A 16,253-nucleotide genomic window follows, 5' to 3' on the forward strand; every position below is an offset into this window, starting at 1 on the left:
TGGGCCTCCGGTGGTGGATAGTTGTACTGCCCAAGAGAAAGTAGCCAGCAATGAAATAATCAGAGGTAGTGCAGAGACAGGGTAAGATATTGGCAAGCAAAATATAGGAAGCCCAGGAATAGGCAAACAAAAGTACAGTACGTTGTGTGGCCAAGTTTAGCCTAGAGGTTCCTCTGCTGTTTGACAGAGGGATTGGGTATGTGTGTGTGTGTGTGTGTAAGAACAATTATAGTGGAAGGGGAGAGAGGCCGAGGGGGAAAAAAGCTTAGTTACTTTTCTGCCATTCATTTCCCCACTGAAATCTCTGCTCAGTCTGAGAAAAACCTAGGGAGGTAACGGGAGCTGCATAAGGTTTTATTTTATTCTTTTGGTCTGGTCCATGTTACCCTTCAGGTTTCTGTTTATTTATTTGCTTGTTTCTTTGTCAGGTTTAGTTTCGCCTCCACAACCGCTGGTTATTTGCAAGAGAATGCACGAGAAGGACACATGTGGCATAAATGAACATTAGGGTCAAATCACATCGTAAACGTAACTGGCCTTTTAAAAACTCATATGCAATCATGCCCAAAGAATTGACATTGCTTTTGACCTGTTGGACAGAACGAGGAAAAACATGAGGCTGGACGTGCTGTAACAATCTGCTTTGCACCTCCAGGTACCATGATACACACAGTTCAACTGTCACACCCATACTCAGCATGTAGCATAGGGAGAATAGGTCACTGGAAGCAGCATCTGTTCCTTCAAAGGGGTGACTGTGTTGCCTGTTATCTCCGGCTGATCCTTGTCACCTCCAGAAGAGCAAGGGTTATATACATATCTCCATTCTTCCCAGCTCCCCACTGTTTCATCTCAGTCTTGTAAGAGGAATGGGTGCCGCTGTTCCTTGGTTACTGGTAACAGTCTCCCAACCACATGGTTAGATCCTTACGGCTCCTTTTCTGAGTCATGTATCTCAGCCGTACGGAACATGAGGCTTCAGGGATGGTGGCATTTAACACACACAATCATCAGTGAGGCCACCTCCGCCCATTCTTAGACTTCATGCCGTGCGAGGTGTGATACAACTCACACCAGGGTTGTCAATACAGGACAGGAAAAAAAATACTTTGGTATTTGTTAAATCTCCAGCATTTTGACAGAAAGAAGGGATGTCAATAGGCTCAGTTGATCAGCAAGGCCAAAGGCAAGGGCAGTTTTAGAAGGGTGGATTTTAATTCAGGGGATGCTTTTGCCAAGAGTTGCCTCTATGTCCCCTTCAGTGGCCACCGCTTGCCTGGGCACCCGGTTTCTCTCACCGGGCTGCTTGCCTCGTCCTTTTTTGCCACCCTCCAGCAGGTTCTTGCTCTTTGGGAGTTTGCTTTTATGCCACAGTGGCCGATCTCCGCACCACACACGCTCACAGTATTCCTCCATTTTCTGCAGATTGGCATAGCCAATCAGATGCATGATGTCTTTGAACCACAATCGTTGTCCATGCAGCAGGCGGACTCGGCATGGAGACCGAGGCAGCTCCTCCTCCTGTTCCTTCTGGAAAATTTGTTCCAGCTGCTCGTTCTCAACCACTTCCAAAATGATTTTGGTGACAGTCTGCGTAAAGCCCTGCTCCTGAGACCTGCAGTAATAAGTTCCAGTATCCTGACGAAAGACTTTCCGAAATAACAATCCGTATTCTGTCTTCATGATCCGTTCATCTGTTTTCACCTGGAAGAGCCGGGGGCGGGGGGAGGAAATATATTAGGCAGTTTTCTAGAAATTCAGTTTGATTTAATCAAGATACTGCAGGATGTTAAGAAGTGGGTAGACTTTCCCACAAAAGTAGACTCAGTCTTTCTTAGGGACAAAAAACCCAAACAGATTTGTGAATATGCTATGATTCACATCTTTGATTCACATCTTTACTCACATATATTACAGTATGATTGATTCACATCTTTACTGACATATATTACAGTATGTTTAGGTTTAGGTTTAGGTTTATTGGGATTTATATGCCGCCCTTTTCCCTGAGGGGACTCAGGGCGGCTTACAACCACAGGGGAGGGGAAGTGCAAGGTCAAAACAAACACTTTGTGAACAAAAGAAAAATAATAAAACACAGCTTTCATTCAGCAATCAAACACTCGGGTGGGTAATTGGAAGCCTATCCCCAGGCCTGCTGGGAGAGCCAGATCTTGAGGGCTGCGCGGAAGGTCTGGGTCGTGGTGAGGGTGCGGATCTCCATGGGGAGCTCGTTCCATAGGGTCGGGGCAGCAACAGAAAAGGCTCTCCTCCGTGTGGTCGCCAGTCGACATTGACTGGCAGATGGAATTCGGAGGAGGCCCAGTCTGTGCGATCTGATTGGTCGATTTAGGGAGGTAATCGGCAGAAGGCGGTCTCTCAAGTACCTAGATCCACTACCATGGAGTGCTTTAAAGATGGTCATCATTATCCTGAAGCGCACCCGGAGACCAACAGGCAGCCAGTGCAGCTCGCGGAGGACAGGTGTAACGTGGGCGAACCGAGGTGCGCCCACTATCACTCGCGCGGCTGCATTTTGGACTAGCTGTAGTCGCCGGATGCACTTCAGGGGCAACCCCATGTAGAGCCCATTGCAGTATTCCAGTCTAGAGATCACAAGGGCTCGAGTGACTGTTGTGAGGGCCCCCCGATCTAGGTAGGGCCGCAACTGGCGGACCAGGCGAACCTGGGCAAATGCCCCCCTGGTCACAGCTGACAGCTGGTGGTCAAAAGTCAGCTGTGGATCCAGGAGGACTCCTAAGTTGCGGACCCTATCTGAGGGGTATAAAATTTGACCCCCCAGCCTAAGCGTTGGTGTATTAGCCAAATTATTGGGGGGGAAACACAACAGCCACTCGGTCTTATCCGGGTTGAGCACCAGTTTGTTAGCACTCATCCAGTCCTTAACGGCCTCCAGACCCCGGTTCATCACGTCCACCGCTTCATTGAGTTGGCACGGGGCGGACAGATACAATTGTGTATCGTCCGCATATTGATGGTATTTTATCCCGTGCCTCCGAATGATCTCGCCCAGCGGTTTCATGTATATGTTAAATAGTAGGGGGGATAGGACCGAACCCTGAGGTACTCCACATGTTAGGGGCCTCAGGGACGATCTCTGCCCCCCCACTAACACCGACTGCGACCTGTCCGAGAGGTAAGAGGAGAACCACCGCAAAACAGTGCCTCCCACTCCCACCTCCCGCAGTCGTCGCAGAAGGATACCATGGTCGATGGTATCGAAAGCCGCTGAGAGGTCAAGGAGAACCAGGATGGACGCATAGCCTCCATCTCTGGCCCTCCAGAGATCATCGGTCAATGCGACCAAAGCGGTTTCTGTGCTGTAACCAGGTCTGAAGCCGGACTGGAAGGGGTCAAGATAGCTAGCTTCCTCCAAGGCCCGTCGAAGCTGAAAGGCCACCACTTTCTCAACAACCTTCCCGATAAAGGGAAGGTTGGAGACAGGACGAAAGTTGTTTAAGATGGCTGGATCTAACGATGGTTTCTTTAGGAGGGGTCTCACCACCGCCGTTTTGAGTACGGCGGGGAAGTGCCCCTCCCGAAGAGAGGCGGTGACAACCGCCTGGATCCAGCCATGTGTCACCTCCCTGCTGTTAGCCACCAGCCAGGAGGGACACGGGTCCAGAATACAAGTGGAGGCACTTACAGCTCGGATGGCCTTGTCCACATCCCCAGAGGCAACTTCCTGGAACTCAACCCAGAACTGATGTGGCAAATGATCCTCCTGTGTCTCAGCTGGATCTACTGCGGTGGAGTCCAAGTCCGATCGCAACCGAGCTACTTTGTCCGCCAAGAATTGAGCATAATCCTCAGCCCTACCCTGCAAGGGGTCTCCCGCATCCCTCCTATTAAGGAGGGAGCGGGTTATCCTGAACAGGGCGGCTGGGCGTGACTCGGCGGACGCAACCAAGGAAGAAATATATGATCTTTTTGCAGTTCTTAATGCTCGGACATAGTCCTTGGTGCAGGTAGTTAAGAGTGCTCGGTTTACCTCGGACCTATCGGACCTCCACTGGTGCTCTAGGCATCTCCTCCGGCGTTTCTTCTCCCGGAGTTCCTCGGTAAACCAGGGAGCTCTCCGGGATCCACTGACCCGGAGGGGCCGTAGTGGCGCAATCCGGTCGAGAGACTCCGACGCCGCCGAGTACCAGGCGGCAGCCAGAGTCTCCGCCGAACTGTGGGCGAGGGTATCAGGAATAACCCCAAGCTCCGTCTGGAACCTCAAAGGGTCCATAAGTCGCCTGGGGCGGAACCACCTGGTCGGTTCCTCCTCCCTACGGTGGGGGTTTGGCCTCCGGAAGTCAAGCCTCAGTAGGCAATGGTCTGACCACGACAGGGGTATGATCTCATTACCCCTCAGACCAAGATCACACATCCACTGCTCCGAGAGGAATACGAGGTCGAGCATGTGACCCGCTGCATGGGTTGGGCCCCGAATTACTTGGGTCAAGCCCATGGCCGTCATGGAGGCCATGAACTCCTGCGCCCCATCAGAGCGTTCACCGAGCGATGGCAAGTTGAAATCCCCCAGAACTATAAGCCTGGGGAACTCAACTGCCAGCTCGGCTACTGACTCGAGGAGCGAGGGGAGGGATGCTGCAACGCAGTTGGGAGGCAGGTACGTTAGCAGCAAACCCACTTGACCCTTGAGGTCCAACTTTATCAGCAGAGACTCACACCCGACAAGCTCCGGAGCAGGGACCCTACGAGGTAACAGAGACTCCCGGATTACAATAGCCACACCGCCACCCCTTCTCTGGGCTCTCGGCTGATGAAGCACCTGAAATCCCTCTGGGCACATCTCTACAAGGGGGACTCCTCCTTCTGTGCCCAGCCAGGTTTCAGTAATACATGCCAGGTCTGCCCTCTCGTCAACAATTAAGTCCCGGACGAGGGGAGCTTTGTGAACAACAGACCTGGCATTTAGCGACAACAGCCTGAGACCAGGGTCCTGACTACTCGCGCCATCTGGTCTTGGAGTGGGACTCCTAGGGCCGGAAGGAGGGATCTCTGCAATGTAGCGAACCCTCCTTCCCCGGTAATGGCCAGCCCTAAGGTCCCCGCCGTATCTGCCTCTCCCTGTCACGACCGCTATGCTCCGACCCACTCCCATGTCCATGGTCCCCCCAACCACCCCGGTTCCTCCCGCCTTCCCCAGCAGGTCCTCCGAGTCAAACATACTCATTTATCCACTCTAACAATTCCCACGTAAAAATTTAAAACATATAAAATACAAGGGTAACAATTACTAAAATGCTTGAACTGATGCAGCAGTGTATGACAAAATGATAACAGTACAGGTATGTTGTAGAAATTCCAGCAGTTCGAAATGCATCTTGCTTCACCCCATAAGTAGGCAAGGCAGAATAATAAAAAAAAAAGTAAATGCTTATTTCACGTAACTGATGTGACTCTGAGATTTTTATAATTGATTTAAAAAAAGTAGAATTACACTTGCTAAATACTGAAGATACTGGTAAAGAATGGACCCAGAGCCTGGAACATCCAGGCAATCTGATAGATATATAAAAGATTGCCCTTAAGATCAAAGCTGTTAAAAAAAAAAAAGCTTCCACTTCATTCCCACTATTTCAACTACTTTTGTATTAGAGCTTCTGAAACATCCAGTCAGGCTTTACATTTTCCCCAAACCGTGCTGCTTATCCTGACCCAGAAGTCTTGTCTTTCCCTCAAATTGCCAGACTCCTTTGGTGGCTGGCAATTTTCAATAAATGGAAACCTTTCTCTAGTTTGGAAATGTCCTCATCTATAAAAATGTTCTAATTCCAATCCAATCCTTTCTCTGCCATTAGGTTGTGAATTCTTCAAGTGACTTACTCCTAGTTGTATGCTGGGTAATAATAGCAGTAGTACCTAGAACAGGGCTGTCAAACTCCTGGCCCACGGGCCAGATGCATCACATGCTGGCCATGCCCACACCCGGTTTAGCGAAGGGAGGGGGAAAGTCCCGATACATCATGTGACGCCGCTGTGACGACATGAGTTTGACCCCCTGGCCTAGAAGGACTTTTTCTAGGGAGAAAGCAATCCCCAAAGCAACCCCAAAAGCCTACCTAAAATGCTAACAATGCTCAGCTACAAAACACTTTTGTTCAAGGCTCCATCTTGAAATGGCCTCCTGCAAACACCTTCCACCTGCAAGAATCTATTCCAGCTGAGTTTCCTGACACAAGCCCCACCTTATAAAGGAAAACACCTCATACTAAAACAAAATAAAAGCAGCAGATAGATGTACAACTTGTTAATTTCTTCCCTTCTTTTTAACGATTGACTTGTATTTATTGTTTTATACAAAGAACAAGGAGCGCAGCAGGAGCAGCACATTCCATTCATCTGTGTGGTCCTTCAGAAAGTTGAAGGGAGACATGGGAGGAGGTCTGACACCACTGCACCCTCAGGAGATACCAGCGCTGTCCTTATTAGCAAATGATGGTTTTGGACTGGAACTCAGCAGCTGTGTTTACTTATCAGTTCCCATCTTCTATATCCCAATTGCTCTCCAATCATTGTGTATTATCACTTCCCTTCCTGGGAATTACACTTGCCTGGGAAAAGAGGAGAAAGACCTCACACAGTAGGGGGGGGGGGGAAGTTCCCTATTTTCAGTTTAGTTACGAATTTCTCACCACACTCCCTGAAATAGCAATTCCAAGAACCAAAAGTTTGGTGTAGTGGTTGAGGCCTACAAACCAGGAGACCATGAATTCTAGTCCCATTTTAGGCATGAAAGACAGCTGGGCCAGTCATTCTCAGTCAACCCATCTGATTGTGGTGTTGTTGAAGGAAAAAGAGGAGAAAAATGAAGCACTGGGTATCTTTGACGTCTTAAGTAACTTATAAAGTGATAACAGTGGGATAATTTACTAAATAATCTACATCAGGGCTGTCAAATTTACGGCCCATGGGCCAGATGTGTCACATGCTGCCCACATCTGGTTTAGTCACAATATGTCACGTAATGCCACTGTGACGACATGAGATTGGCACCCCTGATCTACATGCAGATAACTTCAGGAAGAAAACCCTCTCCTTGAAGGCTATTTGCCATTACAAATAAGTTTTTAATATAGAGTAGAATTCAGCATGAAGTAGTAAAGTATGTTATTTGCATTATGTAGAATAATTATTGGCCTTTTTATTTTAAATATTCATGGACTGTCCTTCACTTTGCTTGCATATTTCTCTGGTTTCCACAGTACTGGCACATATTGTAAAGGCAACTTTATTAATAATTTTGTAATTTTTACTCAAGCTTCTATGTTGTGATTTGATATGCAAGTCTGCCTCTTTAAAAAACATTGTGATTATGGCAAAATAATTTGTGGGAAAATATCCCCCAAATCATCACACTTTTCTGGCAACAATGAAAGTTACAGATTTTTACTGAGAGCCACTCCCTAATATATATGTATTCCAAACCACTGAAATCAGGCCTAAAGATTTAAGAAACCATAGCAGGGAGAAGCGAGGCTGTGCCATTATTCCAGAGACCTACTTCAAAATTAATTAATTGGAGAGTCTATGCCTCCTAAATTATTTTTTTTTCCTATAAGGATGGTCCACCATTTGCACAGAAAGAATGTAAGTTTATCTTCCATGCTTTGAGCACAAGTAAAAATAGAGTTTTGGATTTAATAGTGAGGGATTAATATGTCATTTGCTGTGATTCAATATTATAAGAACTTGCTGAATAGTTCAGTCTTTTTTATTAAATATTTAATGAGTTCATCTTTCACTTGCACTTTTTGTGTATTTTTTAAAAAGAATTCCCAGTGGAAAAAAATATGCACACATTTTAAACAATTATTTTGAAATTATTTTCAATCAAAGTATTTTCTGATATTTCACTGCCCTGAAATGTATACCCTTTATCACCAAATCTATCACCAAATATTTCTTAGCTGAGAAATGCATCATAAAATTCAAAGAATAAAATCTAAAGGACATATCTTTCCTTGGTCACCTATGAATTTGCATCAAAATTAATTTATTTTTGAATATTCAAGCAATGGATAACAAAGTATCTTTATTAGGAGTTTAATAGAACCAGAATTCAGTGGATCTGAACATCAAAGCATGTCAGCAGAGAATGATACTTCTTGTGAGGTGTCATTCTGATCACCTCCCAAGAAGATATCAAGATAGATAGAAAAACAAACCCACCCCTACCCTTCCTCAGTTGATCCTTGACCAGGACTTGTCCCTGAAGGTCCATTCCCAATGTCCAAACCTTTTGAGAATATTCCCATATGCACACTCCTACAATGAACTCTGAATTAAGAGTTCTTCATTCCTCATCCTCTCTTATTTACTTCAACTGCTGTTGCTGGAACGTTTGTGTTAATATTCCTGAGGTCCCCAGTATCTATTTCCTTGGTTTCTTCCAGTAGGAAGAAAAACTGGAATATTACTTTCTAGCCTTAAAGGCAATCAATCAATTTCCTTCTTAACTGCAGATGGAAAGTACCTCTTCTTAGTATACTCTCTAGCAACATCACAACAATAATCTTCCCAAACAATTTCTTCCCCACAGAGGACTTGCATGCCAAAGTAGTTCTTGACTGTAGTTCTTGACTGATGGTCAATTTACCAATGTCTGTTCCCCAGCCATCTGCAAATTAACACTCTGGTTGCCATAGACTGCGGTTGCATCAGTAATCAATTCAGCTGTTTTAGCAAACTCACTGAATGCCTCCTTAAGGGGTTCAGGGTCAGTTAGTAAAGCCTTAAACAACTCACATACCCATATTATCAGAGCTGGAGTGTGGGGAACAGCTATAAAAATAACACTTGAAGGCCCACAACAGCTGTTTCATGTTATTTAAGCTCTATCCATCTTACATTCAGTAGGATCCATAAGAACTGTACTTCTTTCTCTCTGGACCACTGTCTTGGCAATGATGGCCATGAGTAGTTTATTGACAGAAGACATTCCAAGCTATTGTATTGCCTCCTTGAAAAGGAGGTACAAATTAAGAGAGGAAAATGCTTCATATTTAGCAGGCTCTGTTACATGATAATCTATTTTATTTTATTCAAGTCCGGATACAAACCACTTTTTCCCCTGGACCAGATTTTTTAAAAAAATCAGATTGAGGAACGAGAGGGAGGGCAGATCACATCCACCAGATGCAAGAGGAGCTCTGCCTTATGACTGGAAGAGGTTGAGGAGACCTTTCTTATTGGTTCCATCTTTGCTAACTAAGAACTCACATGTGCTTATAGCCTGAAGAGAAGGCAGTTTTATTCACAGACAGGGAACTTTTCCACAGAATGGGGAGGGGCACACTTGGCAGAGATCCTCAGCTTTTACAGCTGTATTGCAGACTGAAATTTAGTAATTAAAGATCTCCCAAACCCCCACAATATAACCAATATCTGTTGTAAGGAAACAGTCAAGACAAAAAAAATGTAGTATTTATGCGACAGAAGCAGCAGGAACAATAATGTGCTAAGACGACATATATTTACACGAGAGAGAGCATATGTTTGTGTATACTTAGAGGGAGAAGATATAAAGAAAATTGCCATTAAGAAAACAAAAGCAAGAGTGCCTCACCTCATCTCTTAGCTCCTCTGGAGATCTGCGTACAAACCATTGCACTGCAGCTTGGGGTGATTTTGGGATACACTCTAAGAAGGTACTGTTGTGCTCCGTCCCATACACCACCTTCTCCGCAATGCTGTCAAAGTCATCCACTACAAAAACACAAAAATTGAAGTTTTTAAGAAGAGATTGGACAACCATTTGTCTGAAATGGCACAGGGTTTCCTGCCTGAGCAGGGGGTTGGACTAGAAGACCTCCAAGGTCCCTTCAAACTCTGTCTATTCTATTCTTCTTTATTCTACTCTATTCTACTCTACTCTATTCTATTTTACCCTACCCTACCCTACACTACACTACCCTACACTACTCTAAAGACAATCATTTGGAAATCACCCATTTCCATAAAAGGAGTCACGATGATCCAGGATTGCTTCTGAGTGGTAGGAAAGGGTTTGAAGCTTGGCCCAACCTGATACTTTGCTATTTGGTAGAGAGAGATATTAATTTCCCATCCAAAACACTGAGTACTGAATCAGAATTGCCAGATGTTTGCAGGATTAATTCAAGATGCCGAAGACTCCAAGATCTCCTCTCTTTCCCAATATTCCAGTGAAGATGGTGGTGCTCTGTTTATGTTTTCATAAAATAAGTGCTGTCCAAAGCAAAACTTTGACCCATGTCCCTGTGGAAATGTCTGTTTCCATGTACAGAAAGGTCATTATTAATGGTAATACAGCAGACGCCTTAACTATTTGTAACTGATCTTAATGCTGCCATGTTCACACTCTCTAGTGTACTTGAAATCCAAGGATATGGCAGGTACAGCTCCACAAAAGCCATCCCATTTTGCCCACCTGCTCTAAACACATATTCCCAAGTTCCTTCACCTGTTAGGTTTTGATCCAGGCACTGGTGCATAGGGTTCCCATTCTGGATGTCTTGCCTGCGAAAGCGACGTTTGCCCAATTCCTGGTATCTGGTGCAAGTGAGACCATCCCAGGCACAATACGGATCCCGTGCCAGGCAACATTCTGCACAGGCGGTCCCGTAAGTCTCACACTGATGCAGTTTCACTTGGGCAACACCGATCCGTGAGCCCACATAAAGCATTTGCTGTCAAAGGAAGCCAAAGCAGGGTTAATCAGAGGAGTGCCAAATCACCTTGGAGCTGGTATTTTTGTGCTGGTGAATGGAATAAAGCACACAGTGAAATTGGTGGGCATTGTTTTTGAACATGGAGCACTCACTCCACTCACACTGATATTACCTGTTTGGGTAATGAAATGTCTGCAAGTAAATAACCATGCTCAGAGACCATCCAGGACTCCACAGTTCAGCTCTGAGTTACCGATATTCTCTTCTAGTGAGACATCTTTTGTCTCTATCAGAATTTCCTCTGCAGTTCTTCAGAAAAGAAAACTGGAGTTTAGCTTGCTAAAAGCACCTCCATATGAGGATTCTGATCCTACCTGAAGCCAACTCCAAACCTGCCTAATTTCAGGAGACCGGCTTGCCTGGAGAGTAGGCTGCCTTACTCCTAGTGGTGTTTTGGTTCAGTAAAATGGGGATACATGTGTAGTGTTTGCTGGAATGCTGCTGCTGAGTGGGGATTGTGAGGGAGTGGGGCAACCTCCTTGGCTCATTTCCTGGGCTCGTAAGCCTTCACTCTTTCCTTCCCCCATACCACTGAGGGTCATTTCCTACATCCTCAACTATGTGTTTATTTCCCTTTCTCGCTCCCACCCCTTCCATCCCAAAACTCTTACAGGTCCTGGAAGAAATGCCCTGCCAAAAACTAAACTGATATGCTTTTGTTCTAGATATGTTTTTAAATACAAAAAACAAATGATGTCTAGGTATCTAAATAATCTATTTCAACTTTTTATTTTTCAGTTCCACCCCTTGCTTTATCAAGTTCTCATAATAGTAACATAGACACTAGAAACAGTGCACGTCACTTTTGTTATGAAACAGGGAACTAATTTTTTTTTGCTCCTTTGGGACCCAAACAAAGTTAGGGAGCAAATCCTGACTGAACTATTTTTTCTAAGCTACCCTACTGATCAGTGGGAAGGAAGATTGATATATATTGAACGCAGGACCGATCAGCAAGAGAACCAATCAGCTGCTCAGAGTTTAAATATAGCTTCAAATGAACAACCAATCACATGACCAACTGACCAAACTGGCACACAAGACATTTATATGCTAAAGGAGAATAGGAGAAGAAAATCCTGATGCTGATGTTACCTAGTAGGGTAATGAAATGTTCAGAAACTAAATTGAAACAAGCTTGGAGAGCAAACCACTGTCAGATTCATGCTGATCTTTTACAGGTAAGATGGCAAATGCCACACCTGCCATCTTGGTATAGAAACAAGTGCAGAAGTGTCAAATTTCATGGGAACAATGGCACTGGGAAGGACTGTTCAGTCTCTCCCCCCCCCCCCCCGCGCTATATTTTCCTGATCTAAATTGCCGTCTTCCTTTTTCTACTGAATTTGGTCCTCTGAGTGAAAATATTCGCAGCTGTGTCATCAACCTTCTTGAGTTACAGCATTTGGAAGAGCAATAAAATTAAATGGCTTTGGAATTCCCACAGCTTCCTGGATATGTTATGACATTATTTATGGCCATTCAGAATTGAAACTGATCGTATATACGTTCATGTCAAAGAAAACCTACTCGGTAACATCAGAGGTCTTAGAAGTCAAGACATACAGAAAGAAGCCACATTACATACACCTTGAGATAATCTGCAGTATCAAACTACAGTTAACATTTTTCACAGATCAGATTTAAAATAGAAATTCATGATTTAAATAATGATTTCACATTTCTAATTTGCATATCAATGACTGTTGGAGAATAATTGGGAAGTTGTCCGCTGTTTATAAAGCAGGGACATGTTTTCCCCAATGTAATGCCCATTGAAATGGACTACACAACCTATGATTTACAAACAGGATTCCCAGTCTATCTGAGATTATGGCTTCTGAATTCAACAGAGCTGGATAATGCTAAAATTGGAGGAAGGTAAATTATATTATGATGGTTCCCTGTTTGGGTATAAATGTTTGCTGTGAAGTCAGAGCTTCTTTTGGAAGAGGTATCTGAACTTTCTCTGGTTTCATTAGAACTGAATATCTTTATTGTATTTGTTTTACCCCTAACTTTCAACAACAAATCACCATAATCTACTGTAATCTAAAATCTGGGAGATGTTTTGTTGGACTTCAAGCACGGTGGTGATTGTAAACTGTTTTCATCAACACCATATTCCCATAAAGCACCTATTCTTTTTTGTTCCTATTTTTTAACTTTCAGTTTAAACAATCAATATTTGGAATGGCAGTTTACTAATTTAGCATCCACATTGTCACATTACAGATCACATTATGATTTCCTCATATGTCCTGGGTTGACAGAAAATGACTTATTATTGTTTATAAAATATAGTCCCCCCAGGTCCTGTAAAATGACAGTTTGCCATTCTGTTTCCTTAGCACATTCATCTTGTAGTTTTTTAGGTAAAACTCCTGGCCAAATTTTATTATGAACCACTTTACTGGTGAGAGGAGAGGTGTATAAATCAGTGGTGAAATTCAGCAGGTTCTGAGAGGTTCTGGAAAACTGGTAGTGGAAATTTTGAGTCGTTCGGAGAACGGGCAAATACCACCTCTGGCTGGCCCCAGAGTGGGGTGGGAATGGAGATTTTGCAATATCCTTTCCCCAGGAGTGGGGAAGGAATGGAGATTTCACAGTATCCTTCCCCTGCCATGCCCACAGAGCTGGTAGTAAAAAAAAAAAAAGAATTTCACCACTGATATAAATAATTGTAAATAATGCAATTTTCACATGATAAATTATTCAAATATAAAACTGAGCATTCATGATTTAAGTGAAAAAAATAAAATTGTAATAGTTATTTTTGCTACTTGATTCTATATTTATCATATATACTGTATGAAAGATTCTAAAACAGAACTCTTTGTTTAGTTATACTATTCAGTTCATCAACAACATTTTCTCCAAAAATCTGATCTTTTTCCACATGTGACTCTAAGGTGGAAAAATGTTAAAGCTGATACTTTTGCAAACTTTTGCAGCTCCCTTTTAATATGAAACAAAGGTGCTGTGTTTGAGTATCTATCACATTGCAGGAAGATTTTTCTCTTGAATGCATACTTATTACATATTAATAAGAACTCTTGTATTTAAATCTCCTTGCACTGTTCCTAAACCTCCTTACAGAGTCTGATCCTGGTGATTGCCATTCAGTACTGTAACATTTGTAATTTAGATTATCATTAATTTCATCTGCTATAGAATTGCCTGAAGGTATTTTTTTTTCAAAAAATCATAAATTAATCATTAGTATTTTAGTCTGGTAACAATTTGACCTTCAGAGATTTTTCAAAATCTTTTTATCTTGATTTGTATTATTGTATTCATAATATTTTTGTTTTAGATATAAAAGCTGTGTGGTGATTTTATCAAACTCCAAAATATCTTATTATTTTTTCCTTTTCTTTTCTGTTTATATACATATTGACAGACTGCTTACTGTATTTTGCCAATATATTCTTGATTTCTATATCTAATTTATTTGTAGATGTTGAAGATTCATTTTCAATTATACTGATCTGGTTTATATATTCATAATTATCTAAATTACGTACTGATATTAATACTTTCATAGATTCCTATCTTATTATCAGTATGTTGCCAAATATGAATAATTGCCTAATTTTCTTTAAAAATTATTAAAATGTGAAATAAATGTTATTTTGCTGCTTCATTGAAGGTTAATATAGGATTAAATGACAAAAATGAGTGTAGGTTATATTATTATCTAATTTTAACTCTAATACATTGGTAATTGGACAGTCATGGTTCCCTATGACTAGATTAAGCTCTTAACATAATTTTCTACAGGCTTTTATACAGTGATTTTGGGGTTTTATATTTTTGAATAGCAATTTTTGTTCGAATTTTTGTTCCTGAGTTTGTATTTGCCATTTGTCCCAGCAGCAGGTTCTCTATGTCAAATCCATTTAAACACTGCATTACATTCTGAAGGAATCTTGTTTGTTAATTAATTAATTATTACTTTTTTTGTCCAATTTCCTTTAGCAAACATTTAAGACTTTTAAAATTCATCTATAGCGATGCTGCAGGAAATTCAACCAATAGAATAAAAGCTAAGTATTTTGGAAAAGTACAATTTGTTGGAGGGGTTGAAAGAGTGAATGGCCATGCCTAACTTAAATATTATTTTGAGTTTTATAGTAAAAACACAAACGGATGATTTATTTTTATAATTCATTTATTACTTACCCGTTTCACAGAAATTTCCATCTCAGTGATGGGGACTGGTACCTGGAGGACATGAAGACATGGCGGTTCAGCTAATGTATATCACCAGAATGACCCCCAACCCTATCCTATGACTCTATATTTATGTATTTCTAATAGTCACAGAAGATCATTATTGTCCCAGCTATTTTCTCACAAAAACAAATGTGTGCACACAAATGGCAGTTGGACAAATCACTCATTTGAAAATTAAACTTTCAGTAAATCTGAAAATTAGGGCTAATGGAAGTATACAGCCATTCTCTTTCCCAGATTACTCAATAATTATAAGTATAAATAAGTATACTTTCTATGATCTTTTTCTCTTTTATCCTGAGAAAAACTGGATCAAACAGAATGGCAAATTCCAACAAGCAAGGCTCTTGCGCTATCTAAAAAACAGGGCAAGGTCCCATTATCCATGAAACTTCATTAGCCACATAGGAAACCAAGCCTAAAAGCAGGCTTAAATAATTACTGCAGTATTCATATTATGGTACCTTTATCATAGCTCCTTTATGTAGTGTATGTATACGTACGTACGTACGTATATACATACATACATATCTGGATGCATAAAATACAATTTTTCACTTTCCAAGATAGGCTTCTAATTAATAAAGATTTTTTAAAAAAAGAAATTGTTCAGGATGATGGCTGTCTTCATAAAACACCTTACAAACATGAAATTATATCGCTAAAAAGTAATCAGGCACAAAAGTGGTCCAAGGATGACTATTACCGCATATGAGGGGTGGGTTCCGGCCACCATTACTACCGGTTCGGCGCCTGAAAATGTTTGCTCTGCACACGTGCGCATTTGTACTTAAAACAATCTGTGCATGTGCACATCATTAAAAAAGGAATAATAATTACATTTTTTCAATGAATATTGTTCTGCGCATGTGCAGAACAGAAAATCAAGATGCTGCCACTGAGTATAGAACCGGTATGGTCATGTGTCTGCCGGAGTTACTACTTATTCAGCTGAACCAGACCAAATAGGTAGGAACCCACCTCTGCCGCACAGGTGCCCATTGATATTATAAGACTTTGTCAGAGGAACACATGCAAATACTATGCAAGAAAACAGTGAAAGTCAAGCAATGTGCAATATAATCCAAATTAGCAAGCCAGGATTGCTCTTTTGCTGATCTATATATATGAGGCTCACATATATACTGCTTTTTTTTTTACTGAACCTTAAACACTTGAAGTTCTTCCAAAACAACTTCTTCAACAGCAGCAAAATTTCCTCTTTGTAGGGCTATGACCTTCAATATGGAGCCAGCCTCTAAAAGGGAG

At 42.2% G+C, this 16,253-nt stretch overlaps 1 protein-coding gene across 1 annotated transcript in view; it reads right to left on the minus strand.

The window, feature by feature from the left end:
• Nucleotides 1–385: 385 nt before the first annotated feature.
• The window catches only part of SEMA3G (semaphorin 3G), a 93,923-nt gene continuing 78,055 nt past the window's right edge, over nt 386–16,253 (minus strand). Inside the window, exons 12-16 of the mRNA XM_087709202.1 lie at nt 16,151–16,242; nt 14,931–14,972; nt 10,478–10,703; nt 9,602–9,741; nt 386–1,704 (exon numbers count right to left, since the gene is read on the minus strand). Of these exons, the coding sequence (XP_087565328.1) occupies nt 1,219–1,704; nt 9,602–9,741; nt 10,478–10,703; nt 14,931–14,972; nt 16,151–16,242 (986 nt within the window). The 3' untranslated portion in view covers nt 386–1,218. The remainder of the gene's footprint in view (nt 1,705–9,601; nt 9,742–10,477; nt 10,704–14,930; nt 14,973–16,150; nt 16,243–16,253) is intronic.

Source organism: Thamnophis sirtalis, unplaced genomic scaffold, assembly GCF_051295495.1.
Source record: "Thamnophis sirtalis isolate CommonGarterSnake01/CBP01778 unplaced genomic scaffold, rThaSir2_p1.2 scaffold_3, whole genome shotgun sequence".
NCBI classification, from domain to species: Eukaryota; Metazoa; Chordata; class Lepidosauria; order Squamata; family Natricidae; genus Thamnophis; species Thamnophis sirtalis.